At 46.1% G+C, this 15,304-nt stretch overlaps 1 protein-coding gene across 1 annotated transcript in view; it reads left to right on the top strand.

Annotated features, from left to right (window-relative positions):
• The first annotated feature begins 2,216 nt into the window (after positions 1-2,216).
• Positions 2,217-15,304, top strand: part of supt20 (SPT20 homolog, SAGA complex component) — a 48,194-nt gene continuing 35,106 nt past the window's right edge. Inside the window, exons 1-15 of the mRNA XM_084191091.1 lie at positions 2,217-2,305; positions 3,018-3,118; positions 3,529-3,564; positions 3,717-3,842; positions 4,082-4,208; positions 5,009-5,112; positions 6,543-6,659; positions 9,824-9,877; positions 10,054-10,193; positions 10,607-10,763; positions 12,859-12,915; positions 13,293-13,364; positions 13,687-13,856; positions 13,977-14,009; positions 14,997-15,111. Of these exons, the coding sequence (XP_084047217.1) occupies positions 3,116-3,118; positions 3,529-3,564; positions 3,717-3,842; positions 4,082-4,208; positions 5,009-5,112; positions 6,543-6,659; positions 9,824-9,877; positions 10,054-10,193; positions 10,607-10,763; positions 12,859-12,915; positions 13,293-13,364; positions 13,687-13,856; positions 13,977-14,009; positions 14,997-15,111 (1,311 nt within the window). The 5' untranslated portion in view covers positions 2,217-2,305; positions 3,018-3,115. The remainder of the gene's footprint in view (positions 2,306-3,017; positions 3,119-3,528; positions 3,565-3,716; positions 3,843-4,081; positions 4,209-5,008; positions 5,113-6,542; positions 6,660-9,823; positions 9,878-10,053; positions 10,194-10,606; positions 10,764-12,858; positions 12,916-13,292; positions 13,365-13,686; positions 13,857-13,976; positions 14,010-14,996; positions 15,112-15,304) is intronic.

Genomic DNA, 15,304 nt, shown 5'->3' with positions numbered 1-15,304 from the left:
ACAGGCTAGTTATAGGGGTTGCGAAAATTTCGGCTGCTAATTTTAGAAAGAAAGGGTCCAGATTGTCTAGCCCAGCTGATTTGTAGGGGTCCAGATTTTGCAGCTCTTTCAGGACATCAGCTATCTGAATTTGGGTGAAGGAGAATCGGGGGGGTGGGGGCATGGGCAAGTTGCAGCGGAGGGTGCAGAGCTGGTGGCCGGGGTAGGGGTAGCCAGGTGGAAAGCATGGCCAGCCATAGCAAAATGCTTATAGAAATTCTCGATTATCGTAGATTTATCGGTGGTGACAGTGTTTCCTAGCCTCAGTGCAGTGGGTAGCTGGGAGGAGGTGCTCTTATTCTCCGTGGACTTTACAGTGTCCCAAAACTTTTTGGAGTTAGTGCTACAGAATGCAAATTTCTGTATGAAAAAGCTAGCCTTTGCTTTCCTAACTGATTGTGTATATTGGTTCCTGACTTCCCTGAAAAGTTGCATATCGTGGGGGCTGTTCGATGCTAATTCAGTACGCCACAGGAAGTTTTTGTGCTGGTCAAGGGCAGTCAAGTCTGGGGTGAACCAGGGGCTATATCTGTTCTTAGTTCTGAATTTTTTGAATGGGGAATGCTTATTTAAGATGGAGAGGAAAGCACTTTTGAAGAACATCCAGGCATCCTCTGCTGACGGAATGAGGTCAATATCCATCCAGGATACACGGGCCAGGTCAATTAGAAAGGCCTGCTCGCTGAAGTGTTTTAGGGAGCGTTTGACAGTGATGAGGGGTGGTCGTTTGACCGCGGACCCATTACGGACGCAGGCAATGAGGCAGTGATCGCTGAGATCCTGGTTGAAGACAGCGGAGGTGTATTTAGAGGTTAAATTAGTCAGGATGATATCTATGAGGGTGCCCATGTTTACGGATTTAGGGTTGTACCTGGTAGGTTCCTTGATAATTTGTGTGAGATTGAGGGCATCTAGTTTAGATTGTAGGACGGCCGGGGTGTTAAGCATATCCCAGTTTAGGTCACCAAGCAGTACGAACTCTGAGGATAGATGGGGGGCAAGCAATTCACATATGGTGTCCAGGGCACAACTGGGGGCAGAGAGGGGTCTGTAGCAAGCTGCAACAGTGAGAGACTTATTTCTGGAAAGGTGGATTTTTAGAAGTAGAAGCTCAAACTGTTTGGGCACAGACCTGGATAGTATGATAGAGCTCTGCAGGCTTTCTCTACAGTAGATTGCAACTCCGCCCCCTTTGGCAGTTCTATCTAGACGGAAAATGTTGTAATTCGGGATGGACTTTTCTGCATTTTTGGTGGTCTTCCTAAGCCAGGATTCAGACACTGCTAGAACATCAGGGTTGGCAGAGTATGCTAACGCAGTGAATAACTCAAACTTGGGGAGGAGGCTTCTGATGTTAACGTGCAAGAAACCAAGGCTTTTACGGTTACAGAAGTCAACAAATGATAGCGCCTGGGAAGTAGGAGTGATACTGGGGGCTACAGGGCCTGGGTTAACCTCTACATCACCAAAGGAACAGAGGAGGAATAGAATAAGGAATACGGCTAAAGGCTTTAAGAACTGGTCTTCTAGTGCGTTGGGTAGAGAGAATAAAAGGGGCAGATTTCCGGGCGTTGTAGAATAGATATGATATAGTCCTAAACTATTGATAACTGAATAGGCCTATCAGTCTATACCAGTGGTTCCCAACCTTTTTTGGTTACTGTACCATCAACTGAATTTTGCTCTGCTGGAGTACCCCTGAAGTACCCCCTCATGTGCATTTTACCAGTAGGCCTGTGCCAGTGGAGGCTTCGGAGGGGAGGACGGCTCATAATAATGGCTGGAATGGAGTCAATGGAATGATATCAAACACATCAAAGACGTGGTTTCCATGTGGTTGATACCACTCCATTGACTCCATTCCAGATATTATTATGAGCCGTCCTCCCCTCAGAAGCCTCCACTGGCCTATGGTCTGATGAGTCTTCTCAAGTACCCCCTGTGGTAGCTAAATAAAATGTCACAATATATCAACCAATATGTTTATCTTATTGTAATACAAAACAGTCATTAGGTTACGAAATATGTTGTATAATATCTATCAAAGTAACTCCTGAATTAAAATGTTACACAGGAGAGCATCCCAAAGCATTTTCCGTTCAAGGAAGACTTTTGTTTCCGCCCACTACCCTTACCGGAAGTTTAGCTTTTGTTGTCACACTGGAAGAAAATGGCAGCTGCTGTGAGTTTTTTTTCAATGAAGGCACTGAAATAATAGCTTGTTTTTTGCATTGGAGTTACGATCTATAATAATGCAAATCATAAGGCAAGTCCATCCTAATGTTTAAGATTGAAGCTGCTTTATGCGTTTGTGTCTCAGCTGTTGTATTGATAGCTAACTTTGGCAGCTTCCCAAGAAGCAAGCTAGCGATGCTAACGTTAGCCTGCTAGCTAGCCAGCAAGCGAGCTTGTTGCTGTGAACCAATCGCTTGCCTGTGAGCATAACGCTAGCATCAAGTTAACTGGGTTTAATTGAAAACAACGCTGTTCCATCAAAGTGTATGGATAGAAACTGGGTGATATATATTGTGCATCATTTGTTGATTATTTGCGAAATCGCCATACGATCAAAAGTATATATTACTTAGCAGTTAGCTAGCTAGCACTTACCTGGGCAGTATTGCTAACCAACCCGCTAGCTAGCGCTTACCTGGCCAGTATTGTTAACCAACCCACTAGCTAGCACTTACCTGGGCAGTATTGCTAACCAACCCGCTAGCTAGCACTTACCTGGCCAGTATTGCTAACCAACCCGCTAGCTAACACTTACCTGGCCAGTATTGCTAACCAAGCCGCTAGCTAGCACTTACCTGGCCAGTATTGTTAACCAACCCGCTAGCTAGCACTTACCTGGCCAGTATTGCTAACCAAACCGCTAGCTAGCACTTACCTGGCCAGTATTGCTAACCAACCCGCTCAAACGGTCGGTGCCTTGTTGACTGTGTAGACTAGGTTTGACCCGGGCCGTGTGTGTGCAGGGTTTGAATGGTCGCTGTATGGAGGTAACGGTGTGGGGCTAAGGACAGCTACGTCTGCAGCTGACCATCACTCACCCAGCTACCGGTGGCAGACCACAATGGTAAGCATCCCTCCCGCCAACCCTCTATCCACCTATCCCTCAATCCCTCTATCTGTCTATCCATTCCTCTATCCGTCCATGCATCCCTTTATCCGACTATCTACCACTCTATCCTTCTATCTGTCTATCCATCCCTCTATCAGCCATCTACCCATCCATCTATCCATTCATCTCTGATCTCTCTGTGTGCGGATAGGGTGGGCAAGATCTCTGATCTTGCCCACCCTATATCTGTGTGCATGTGTTGACTGTTCTGTTTCCATTGTGAAGTGTGTGACCACGGGCAAATTACAGTAGTAGGAAAGACATTATAAAGCTGTTTTGATCAGTAGTATAAATAATTTATCCATTGCCCAATAAAGCCTAGTGACAAAGACTACAGTAATGGATGCCAAATGTTCTTTTTGCAGCAACAAGTTTTGGAATATGCATTGGATAGGGCTGAGGTAAGACTTTTTCTATTTCTTCTACACGAACAAGGTGATTCAAGTGTGTGTGTCTGTTTGTCTATGTGTGTATGCTTGTGTGTGTGTGTGTGTGTGTATCTGTAGGTGTTCATGCATATAGCTCCAACGCTGATGTATTTCCTCTTCTTCAGTACATTGTTGAAAGTGCTCGTCAACGGCCAGCCAAGAGGAGAGCCTCATCCGGAGGGAGGAAGAGTTTATACCAGAAACTATACGAGCTCTACATCGAAGAGTGTGAGAAGGAACCAGAGCTCAAGGTAACCAATAGAAGTCTGAGTAGGTTGTATAGAAAGCATTTGACAGACCTAATCATTGGACCCATTGACCTGTAGCTTGTGTTCATTAGGGTACACCGTAGCAAAATGTTTTGTAACAGAAAACGAAAGCCAGGGTTCTTATTGGACAAGTTCACTTCAGAAGCAGCGTAGGAATGTGAATTAATCATTATTGATAAGCTCGGACGATTGATTGTTTATTGATTTATTGTTATGTGTAGAAGCTGCGTAGGAATGTGAACCTGCTGGAGAAGCTGATGTGTCAGGAGTCAGTGTCGTGTCTGGTTGTCAACCTCTACCCCGGCAACCAGGGATACTCCCTCATGCTCCGCGGCAAGAATGGATCTGGTGAGAGACCGCTGTCAATCAATCACTTTTATCTATCACCCTATCGATTTAATCAGTCTTATCAATTTATCAAACATTCACAATTAAGATATTTGTCATGCAACATTTAGTAAAAATACTCGGCTTAAAAACCCCAAGAGGTCCAAGGTAAACGCTGTCCTGCATATATCACTGCTATGTAGCTAGTATTGTAGTACTGTATCTAGTATGGTTCTGTTAGTCTAGTGGACCGTTTTCTACAGAGCTGTAGTAGTAAGTGTTTATTTTCTACAGAACTGTAGTAGTAAGTGTTTATTTTCTACAGAACTGTAGTAGTAAGTGTTTATTTTCTACAGAACTGTAGTAGTAAGTGTTTATTTTCTACAGAGCTGTAGTAGTAAGTGTTTATTTTCTACAGAACTGTAGTAGTAAGTGTTTATTTTCTACAGAACTGTAGTAGTAAGTGTTTATTTTCTACAGAACTGTAGTAGTAAGTGTTTATTTTCTACAGAGCTGTAGTAGTAAGTGTTTATTTTCTACAGAACTGTAGTAGTAAGTGTTTATTTTCTACAGAACTGTAGTAGTAAGTGTTTATTTTCTACAGAACTGTAGTAGTAAGTGTTTATTTTCTACAGAACTGTAGTAGTAAGTGTTTATTTTCTACAGAGCTGTAGTAGTAAGTGTTTATTTTCTACAGAACTGTAGTAGTAAGTGTTTATTTTCTACAGAACTGTAGTAGTAACAATATGGCTTTGTTTGATAGACTATTCAACTGCGTAATGGTGACAATGCCTCTTTCTCTCTCCCCCCTCTCTCTGTAGACTCTGAGACGATCCGTCTGCCGTATGAGGAAGGACAGCTGTTGGAGTACCTGGATGCTGAGGAGCTTCCTCCTATCCTGGTGGATCTCTTGGAGAAGTCCCAGGTGTGTGTGTGATTGTGTGTGTATTTGTTTGTGTGTTCCCTCTGTCTCTCTGGCTCCTTGTCCCTCTCTGGCTCCTTGTCCCTCTCTGCCTCCTTGTCCCTCTCTTCTCCTTGTCCCTCTCTTTCTCCTTGTCCCTCTCTTTCTCCTTGTCCCTCTCTGCCTCCTTGTCCCTCTCTGCCTCCTTGTCCCTCTCTGCCTCCTTGTCCCTCTCTGCCTCCTTGTCCCTCTCTGCCTCCTTGTCCCTCTCTGCCTCCTTGTCCCTCTCTGCCTCCTTGTCCCTCTCTGCCTCCTTGTCCCTCTCTGCCTCCTTGTCCCTCTCTGCCTCCTTGTCCCTCTCTGCCTCCTTGTCCCTCTCTGCCTCCTTGTCCCTCTCTGCCTCCTTGTCCCTCTCTGCCTCCTTGTCCCTCTCTATCTCCTTGTCCCTCTCTATCTCCTTGTCTCTCTCTTTCTCCTTGTCCCTCTGACTCCTTGTCCCTCTCTGACTCCTTGTCCCTCTCTGACTCCTTGTCCCTCTCTGACTCCTTGTCCCTCTCTGCCTCCTTGTCTCTCTCTGCCTCCTTGTCCCTCTCTGACTCCTTGTCCCTCTCTGACTCCTTGTCCCTCTCTTTCTCCTTGTCCCTCTCTGACTCATTGTCCCTCTCTGACTCCTTGTCCCTCTCTAACTCCCTGTCTCTCTATCTCCTTGTCCCTCTCTAACTCCCTGTCTCTATCTCCTTGTCCCTCTCTAACTCCCTGTCTCTCTATCTCCTTGTCCCTCTCTAACTCCCGGTCTCTCTATCTCCTTGTCCCTCTCTAACTCCCGGTCTCTCTATCTCCTTGTCCCTCTCTAACTCCCTGTCTCTCTATCTCCTTGTCCCTCTCTAACTCCCTGTCTCTCTATCTCATTGTCCCTCTCTAACTCCCTGTCTCTCTATCTCCTTGTCTCTCTGCCTCCTTGTCCCCCTCTAACTCCCTGTCTCTCTATCTCCTTGTCCCCCTCTAACTCCCTGTCTCTCTGGCTCCTTGTCCCTCTCTAACTCCCTGTCTCTCTATCTCCTTGTCCCTCTCTAACTCCCTGTCTCTCTATCTCCTTGTCCCTCTCTAACTCCCTGTCTCTCTGCCTCCTTGTCCCTCTCTAACTCCCTGTCTCTCTATCTCCTTGTCCCCCTCTAACTCCCTGTCTCTCTGTCTCCTTGTCCCTCTCTAACTCCCTGTCTCTCTATCTCCTTGTCCCTCTCTAACTCCTTGTCCCTCTCTAACTCCCTGTCTCTCTGTCTCCCTGTCTCTCTGTCTCCTTGTCCCTCTCTAACTCTCTGTCTCCTTGTCCCTCTCTATCTCCTTGTCTCTCTGCCTCCTTGTCCCTCTCTGCCTCCTTGTCTCTCTCTGCCTCCTTGTCCCTCTCTTTCTCCTTGTCCCTCTGACTCCTTGTCCCTCTCTGACTCCTTGTCCAGGTGAACATCTTCCACTGTGGCTGTGTGGTAGCAGAGGTCAGAGACTACAGACAGTCTGGCAACACTAAGATGCCCTCCTTCCAGAGCAGACACGTCCTGCTACGGCCCACCATGCAGGTAGGAACTAGCACTGCTTTCTAGAGGAGATGGCTGCCGCTTTACAGCTCTCTAACCAATTGTACTATTATGTGTGTTTTTTCGCCTTTATTTGTAATTTATTCTGTTCATAATGTTTCTGCCACCGTCTCTTACAACCAAAAAGAGCTTCTGGATATCAGGACAGCATTTTCTCACCTCGTACTGGACGAAGATTTTTTCTTCAACTGGTCGGACGCGAAGGATATTCTACAGACACCCGACAAGGCCCAAATCCCAGTCATTCGCATGAGAAAGAGACAGATATCGTGGACGTAGGTCGGGGTGCCTTGTAAGGATCCGACGGCGAGCGAGTAAACTGCCACTCCCATCAATCCTATTAGCCAACGTTCAATCATTTGAAAATAAATTGGACGACCTAAGATTACGGTTATCCTACCAACGGGACATTAAAAACTGTAATATCTTATGTTTCACCGAGTCGTGGCTGAACGACGACAATGATAACATACAGCTGGCGGGATATACGCTACATCGGCAGGATAGAAAGGCTGACTCCGGTAAGACAAGGGGTGGCGGTCTGTGTATATTTGTAAACAACAGCTGGTGCATGAAATCTAATACTAAGGAAGTCTCAATGTTTTGCTCGCCTGAGGTAGAGTATCTCATGATAAGCTGTAGACCACACTATTTACCAAGAGAGTTTTCATCTATATTTTTTGTAGCTGTCTATTTATCACCACAAACCGATGCTGGCGCTAAGACCGCACTCAATGAGCTGTGTAAGGCCATAAGTGAACAGGAAAACGCTCATCCAGAGGCAGCGCTCCTAGCGGCCGGGTACTTTAATGCAGGGAAACTTAAATCCGTTCTACCTCATTTCTACCAGCATGTTAAATGTGCAACCAGACGGGAAAAAACTCTAGACCACCTTTACTCCACACACAGAGACGCATACAAAGCTCTCCCTCGCCCTCCATTTGGCAAATCTGACCATAACTCTATCCTCCTGATTCCTGCTTATAATCAAAAACTAAAGCAGGAAGCACCCGTGACTCGGTTAATAAGGAAGTGGTGAGATGAAGCAGATGCTAAGCTACAGGACTGTTTTGCTAGCACAGACTGGAATATGTTTCGGGATTCTTCAGATAGCATTGAGGAGTACACCACATCAGTCACTGGCTTCATCAATAAGTGCATCGATGATGTCATCCCCACAGTGACTGTACGTACATACCCCAACCAGAAGCCATGGATTACAGGCAACATCCGCACTGAGCTAAAGGGTAGAGCTGCCGCTTTCAAGGAGCGGGACTCTTAACCCGGACGCTTATAAGAAATCCCGCTATGCCCTCTGACGAACCATCAAACAGGCAAAGAGTCAATACAGGACTAAAATTGAATCGTACTACACCGGCTCTGACGCTCATCGGATGTGGCAGGGCTTGCAAACTATTACAGACTACAAAGGGAAGCACAGCCGCGAGCTGCCAAGTGACACAAGCCTACCAGACAAGCTAAATCACTTCTATGCTCGCTTCGAGGCAAGCAACACTGAAGCATGCATGAGAGCATCAGCTGTTCCGGATGACTATGTGATCACGCTCTCCGTAGCCGATGTGAGTAAGACTTTAAAGCAGGTCAACATTCACAGGGCCAGACAGATTACCAGGGCGTGTACTCCGAGCATGCGCTGACCAACTGGCAAGTGTCTTCACTGACATTTTCAACATGTCCCTGACTGAGTCTGTAATACCAACAAGTTTCAAGCAGACCACCATATTCCCTGTGCCCAAGAACACTAAGATAACCTGCCTAAATGACTACCGAACCGTAGCACTCACGTCTGTAGCCATGAAGTGCTTTGAAAGGCTGGTCATTGCTCACATCAACACCATTATCCCAGAAACCCTAGACCCGCTCCAATTTGCATACCGCCCCAACAGATCCATAGATGATGTAATCTCTATTGCACGCCACACTGCCCTTTCCCACCTGGACAAGAGGAACACATATGTGAGAATGCTATTCATTGACTACAGCTCAGCGTTCAACACCATAGTGCCCTCAAAGCTCATCACTAAGCTAAGGACCCTGGGACTAAACACCTCCCTCTGAAACTGGATCCTGGACTTCCTGACGGGCTGCCCCCAGGTGGTAAGGGTAGGTAACAACACATCCGCCACGCTGATCCTCAACACGGGGCCCCTCAGGGGTGCGTGCTCAGTCCCCTCCTGTACTCCCTGTTCACCCATGACTGCATGGTCAGGCACGACTCCAACACCATCATTATGTTTTCCGACGACACAACAGTGGTAGGCCTGATCACCAACAACGATGAGACAGCCTATAGGGAGGAGGTCAGAGACCTGGCCGTGTGGTGCCAGGACAACAACCTCTCCCAGAGGGTAGTGCGTACGGCCCAGTATATCACTGGGGCCAAGCTTCCTGCCATCCAGGACCTCTATACCAGGCGGTTTCAGAGGAAGGCCCTAAAAATTCTCCAGTCACCCTAGTCATAGACTGTTCTCTCTGCTACCGAACGGCAAGCGGTACCGGAGTGCCAAGTCTAGGTCCAAACGGCTTCTTAACAGCTTCTACCCCCAAGCCATAAGACTCCTGAACAGCTAATCATGGCTACCCGGACTATTTGCATTGTCCCCCCCACCCCACCCCCTCCTCTTTTACGCTGCTGCTACTCTGTTTATTATCTATGCATAGTCACTTTAACTCTACTCTGCACCGGAACCCCCTGTATATAGCCTCCCTACTGTTATTTTATTTTACTGCTGCTCTTTAATTATTTGCTTATTTTTATTATTTTTAGTTATCTATTTTTTACTTAACACATATTTGTCTTAAAACTGTATTGTTGGTTAAGGGCTTGTAAGTAAGCATTTCACTGTAAGGTGTACACCTGTTGTATTCAGCGCATGTGACAAATACGATTTGATTTGAGAACCATATAAATACAAGAGAGAACAGACACCATGCAGGTAGGAACTAGCACTGCTTTCTAGAACCATAGAAATACAAGAGATAGAGCAGTTGGTTTCTATGTTAGAGTGGACAAAAGTGGTGGTGATATGCTATCAGAATGATGTGCAGACATTTTATTTCAAAATAGCCTTCGATCGTTACGTATTGGAACGTTGATACTAAATTCTGACCTTTGACCTCCCCAGACACTGATCTGTGACGTCCACGCCATGACCAGTGACCACCACAAATGGACTCAGGTGAGTTACCAATGAAACCTGAACACACCAACAAGAAGTATAGAATACTCTCCTCTTTTCTCCTGTCCTCCTTTCTCCTTCCCTTCTTGCATTCTCCTCCTTTATCACCTCCTGCCTCTACCCTCTTCATTTATCCCCTTCTCTCTCCCTCCTCTCCTCTGTTCTCCCCCCTCCAGGATGACAAGTTCCAGTTGGAGAGCCAGTTACTGCTGGCCACAGCTGATCCTCTGTGTCTGGATCCATCTGTCTCTGTCACCTGTACAGCCAACCGCCTGCTCTACAACAAGCAGAAGATGAACACTCACTCTATGAAACGGTACACACAGAGAGACACACACACACACACACACGCATGCTCGCAGAGACGCAGACACACACACACAGAGACCTACAAACACACAGACACGCAGAGACGCAGGCACACGCACACACACACACACACACAACACACACTGACATACACAGTCACCTGCAAACACACACACATCGACACACACACACACACACACACACACACAACACACACTGACATACACAGTCACCTGCAAACACACACACATCGACACACACAACACACACACACACACACACACACACACACACACACACATCGACACACACAGTCACCTGCAAACACACACACACACACACCTTCACACACTATTCTGCTTCCCTGATCTCCAGCTGTTCTACCAGAGACACACTAACCTGTTTCTCCTCTCTCCGTAGTTGTTTTAAACGTCACTCTCGGGCGGCGTTGAACCGTCAGCAGGAGCTGTCTTACCTGCCCGTGCCCCCCCAGCTGCGTCTCTATGACTACCTGCAGAGGAGGAAGGAGAGGAAGCCTGCCCCCTCGATAGATCTTAAGATCTCCAAGGCCGGAAACGTGAGTTCACCTTACTCTCTGCATGCTAACACCTTTAGATAGACCATGCTAACACCTCTAGATAGACCATGCTAACACCTCTAGATAGACCATGCTAACACCTCTAGATAGACCATGCTAACACCTCTAGATAGACCATGCTAACACCTCTAGATAGACCATGCTAACACCTCTAGCTAGACCATGCTAACACCTCCTAGATAGACCATGCTAACACCTCTAGATAGACCATGCTAACACCTCTAGATAGACCATGCTAACACCTCTAGATAGACCATGCTAACACCTCTAGATAGACCATGCTAACACCTCTAGCTAGACCATGCTAACACCTCTAGATAGACCATGCTAACACCTCTAGATAGACCATGCTAACACCTCTAGATAGACCATGCTAACACCTCTAGATAGACCATGCTAACACCTCCTAGATAGACCATGCTAACACCTCTAGATAGACCATGCTAACACCTCTAGATAGACCATGCTAACACCTCTAGATAGACCATGCTAACACCTCTAGATAGGCCATGCTAACACCTCTAGATAGGCCATGCTAACACCTCTAGATAGACCATGCTAACACCTCTAGATAGACCATGCTAACACCTCTAGATAGACCATGCTAACACCTCTAGATAGACCATGCTAACACCTCTAGATAGACCATGCTAACACCTCTAGGTAGACCATGCTAACACCTCCTAGATAGACCATGCTAACACCTCTAGATAGACCATGCTAACACCTCTAGGTAGACCATGCTAACACCTCTAGCTAGACCATGCTAACACCTCCTAGATAGACCATGCTAACACCTCTAGATAGACCATGCTAACACCTCTAGATAGACCATGCTAACACCTCTAGATAGACCATGCTAACACCTCTAGATAGACCATGCTAACACCTCTAGATAGACCATGCTAACACCTCTAGATAGACCATGCTAACACCTCCTAGATAGACCATGCTAACACCTCTAGATAGACCATGCTAACACCTCTATATAGACCATGCTAACACCTCTAGATAGGCCATGCTAACACCTTTAGATAGAGCATGCTAACACCTCTAGGTAGACCATGCTAACACCTCCTAGATAGACCATGCTAACACCTCTAGGTAGACCATGCTAACACCTCTAGATAGACCATGCTAACACCTCCTAGATAGACCATGCTAACACCTCTAGGTAGACCATGCTAACACCTCAAGATAGACCATGCTAACACCTCTAGATAGACCATGCTAACACCTCCTAGATAGACCATGCTAACACCTCTAGATAGACCATGCTAACACCTCTAGATAGACCATGCTAACACCTCTAGATAGGCCATGCTAACACCTTTAGATAGAGCATGCTAACACCTCTAGGTAGACCATGCTAACACCTCCTAGATAGACCATGCTAACACCTCTAGGTAGACCATGCTAACACCTCTAGGTAGACCATGCTAACACCTCTAGATAGACCATGCTAACACCTCCTAGATAGACCATGCTAACACCTCTAGGTAGACCATGCTAACACCTCAAGATAGACCATGCTAACACCTCTAGGTAGACCATGCTAACACCTCTAGGTAGACCATGCTAACACCTCTAGGTAGACCATGCTAACACCTCCTAGATAGACCATGCTAACACCTCTAGGTAGACCATGCTAACACCTCTAGGTAGACCATGCTAACACCTCTAGGTAGACCATGCTAACACCTCTAGGTAGACCATGCTAACACCTCCTAGATAGACCATGCTAACACCTCTAGGTAGACCATGCTAACACCTCCTAGATAGACCATGCTAACACCTCTAGGTAGACCATGCTAACACCTCTAGGTAGACCATGCTAACACCTCTAGATAGACCATGCTAACACCTCCTAGATAGACCATGCTAACACCTCTAGGTAGACCATGCTAACACCTCAAGATAGACCATGCTAACACCTCTAGGTAGACCATGCTAACACCTCTAGGTAGACCATGCTAACACCTCTAGGTAGACCATGCTAACACCTCCTAGATAGACCATGCTAACACACATTTGTTCAGACTGATCTCTGTCCACTCTTCTCTCCCTTCCTCAGTGTGTGGACATGTGGAAGCAGAGCATCTGCCAGCTCACTGTCCCCAAGGAGATTGATGTAAGTCACACTCTCTCTCTCCTTCTCAAACACCCCTTACCTGTCTGTCATGAAGCGGCCGTTGTCAGTCAAGTGACTGGTACTCTTGAGATATGGACCAGGGTTTGGACTCAATGCCAATTGAAGTCAGTCAATTCAGGAAGTGATTTGAATTTAAAATCCCCAAATGGAAAAACTTTTTACATAAATACCTTCTTCTTTTTCAGTTTATTGAGAAGTCATAGAAAATAGATTCCCTTTTTTTAATTATTGAATTGGAATTTTTACTTTACTTTATATTTCAGTTTACTTCTTGAATGGACTGACTTCAATTGGAATTTCGCCCAACCCTGATATGGACAGTTTAGTCTTCAAACACAGACTCTCTGTATTTCCAGGTGGATAAATATGCTGTGGTAGAGAGGTCAGTGAAGCTGGAGGAATCTCAGCCCACTGTCTGGCCTGCAGAGGTAAGACTTGTAGCTTCCTGGTGTCACACTCTTTATCTTCCCCTGTTACAGAGCCACTAACTAACTAAACACTGACATCATCTCAAAGCTCACAGCAAGCTGCTAGAAATACCCTTTTAGCACAGAAGATCTGTGCATTTCCTGCCAGCTTAGATCAAAATTTGTCCCAGAGGACCAAGGTTTCTCTTCTCACTTCCTGGTGTCTCACCCTATCAGGAAGTGATAGATTACTATATGTTTGAGTGTGAGGTGGCCAGGCCCAGAGGACCAAGGTGTCTCTTTTAACTTCCTGGTGTCACACCTGTTCTCTTCCCCATAACAGGAAGTGATAGATGACTATACGTTTGAGTGTGAGGTTGGGGGCAAAGCCCAGAGGACCAAAGTGTCCATCTTCCAGTCGGTGGGAGACCCTCTGGTCTACGGAAAGATCTACTGCGCCAAAGAACCCAAAACTGAGGAGGACAGCAGCGATCTACACCTCATACACCCATCGTAAGGACAGTGGGAGCGGGGGGGGGGGGCGGGGGGTGCAACGCGGCAGAGGACAGTATAATGGAACGTTCTAGAAACATAATTATTTTGACTTGGATTCCTCTTCTCTTTTCCCACCAGTTTCCTAATAGGATCGAAGATAGATGCTGATCGGTAAGTGGGCTAACTGGGACTGTGTGCTTGTCCTTTCTGAACATATGTTCTGTGTTGTAGGGTGTTGGATTTTATTAGGATCCCAATTAGCTGACGCCATGGAAACAGCTAGTCTTCCTGGGGTCCGACACAGAACGAAAAATAAATTACAGACAAAATACTTTACAGTTTACATTGAAAGACAGTGGTAGACATTACAAACATTTAATAATGACACATTACAGACAGTTAAAATACCTAAAAGGTAACACATTTAACATTCAATATGCACTTATTCAATAAGTTACTGGGATCAGTATCTGTCCAGTCATATTGTTGACTGTGTTGTAGGGTGTTGACTGTGTTGTAGGGTGTTGACTGTGTTGTAGGTTGTTGACTGTACTGTAGGTTGTTGACTGTGTTGTAGGGTGTTGACTGTGTTGTAGGGTGTTGACTGTGTTGTAGGGTGTTGACTGTGTTGTAGGGTGTTGACTGTGTTGTAGGGTGTTGACTGTGTTGTAGGTTGTTGACTGTGTTGTAGGGTGTTGACTGTGTTGTAGGGTGTTGACTGTGTTGTAGGTTGTTGACTGTGTTGTAGGGTGTTGACTGTGTTGTAGGGTGTTGACTGTGTTGTAGGGTGTTGACTGTGTTGTAGGGTGTTGACTGTGTTGTAGGGTGTTGACTGTGTTGTAGGGTGTTGACTGTACTGTAGGTTGTTGACTGTGTTGTAGGGTGTTGACTGTGTTGTAGGGTGTTGACTGTGTTGTAGGGTGTTGACTGTACTGTAGGTTGTTGACTGTGTTGTAGGGTGTTGACTGTGTTGTAGGTTGTTGACTGTGTTGTAGGTTGTTGACTGTGTTGTAGGGTGTTGACTGTGTTGTAGGGTGTTGACTGTGTTGTAGGTTGTTGACTGTGTTGTAGGGTGTTGACTATATTGTATGTTGTTGACTGTGTTGTAGGTTGTTGACTGTGTTGTAGGTTGTTGACAAAAAGTATTGCTTTTCCTAGGTTCCTGTCTCAGTATAAAGGTGTGTATGAGTCGGACGTGAAGTGCCAGGTGAAGATGTCTCATAACTCGGGATTCGTGGGACAGAACCAGCTCTCACCCAACAGACAGACAGAGGTACACACACTATAACACACACACACACTACAGAACCAGCTCTCACCCAACAGACAGACAGAGATACACACACTATAACACACACACACACTACAGAACCAGCTCTCACCCAACAGACACAGAGATACACACACCATAACACACACACACACTACAGAACCAGCTCTCACCCAACAGACACAGAGATACACAC

The sequence above is a fragment of the Coregonus lavaretus genome, assembly GCF_964263955.1.
Source record: "Coregonus lavaretus genome assembly, contig: HAP1_SCAFFOLD_217, whole genome shotgun sequence".
In the NCBI taxonomy this organism is placed as follows: domain Eukaryota; kingdom Metazoa; phylum Chordata; class Actinopteri; order Salmoniformes; family Salmonidae; genus Coregonus; species Coregonus lavaretus.
Note: the sequence above shows the minus strand (reverse complement) of the source record. Positions and strands in the feature narration are given on the sequence as shown.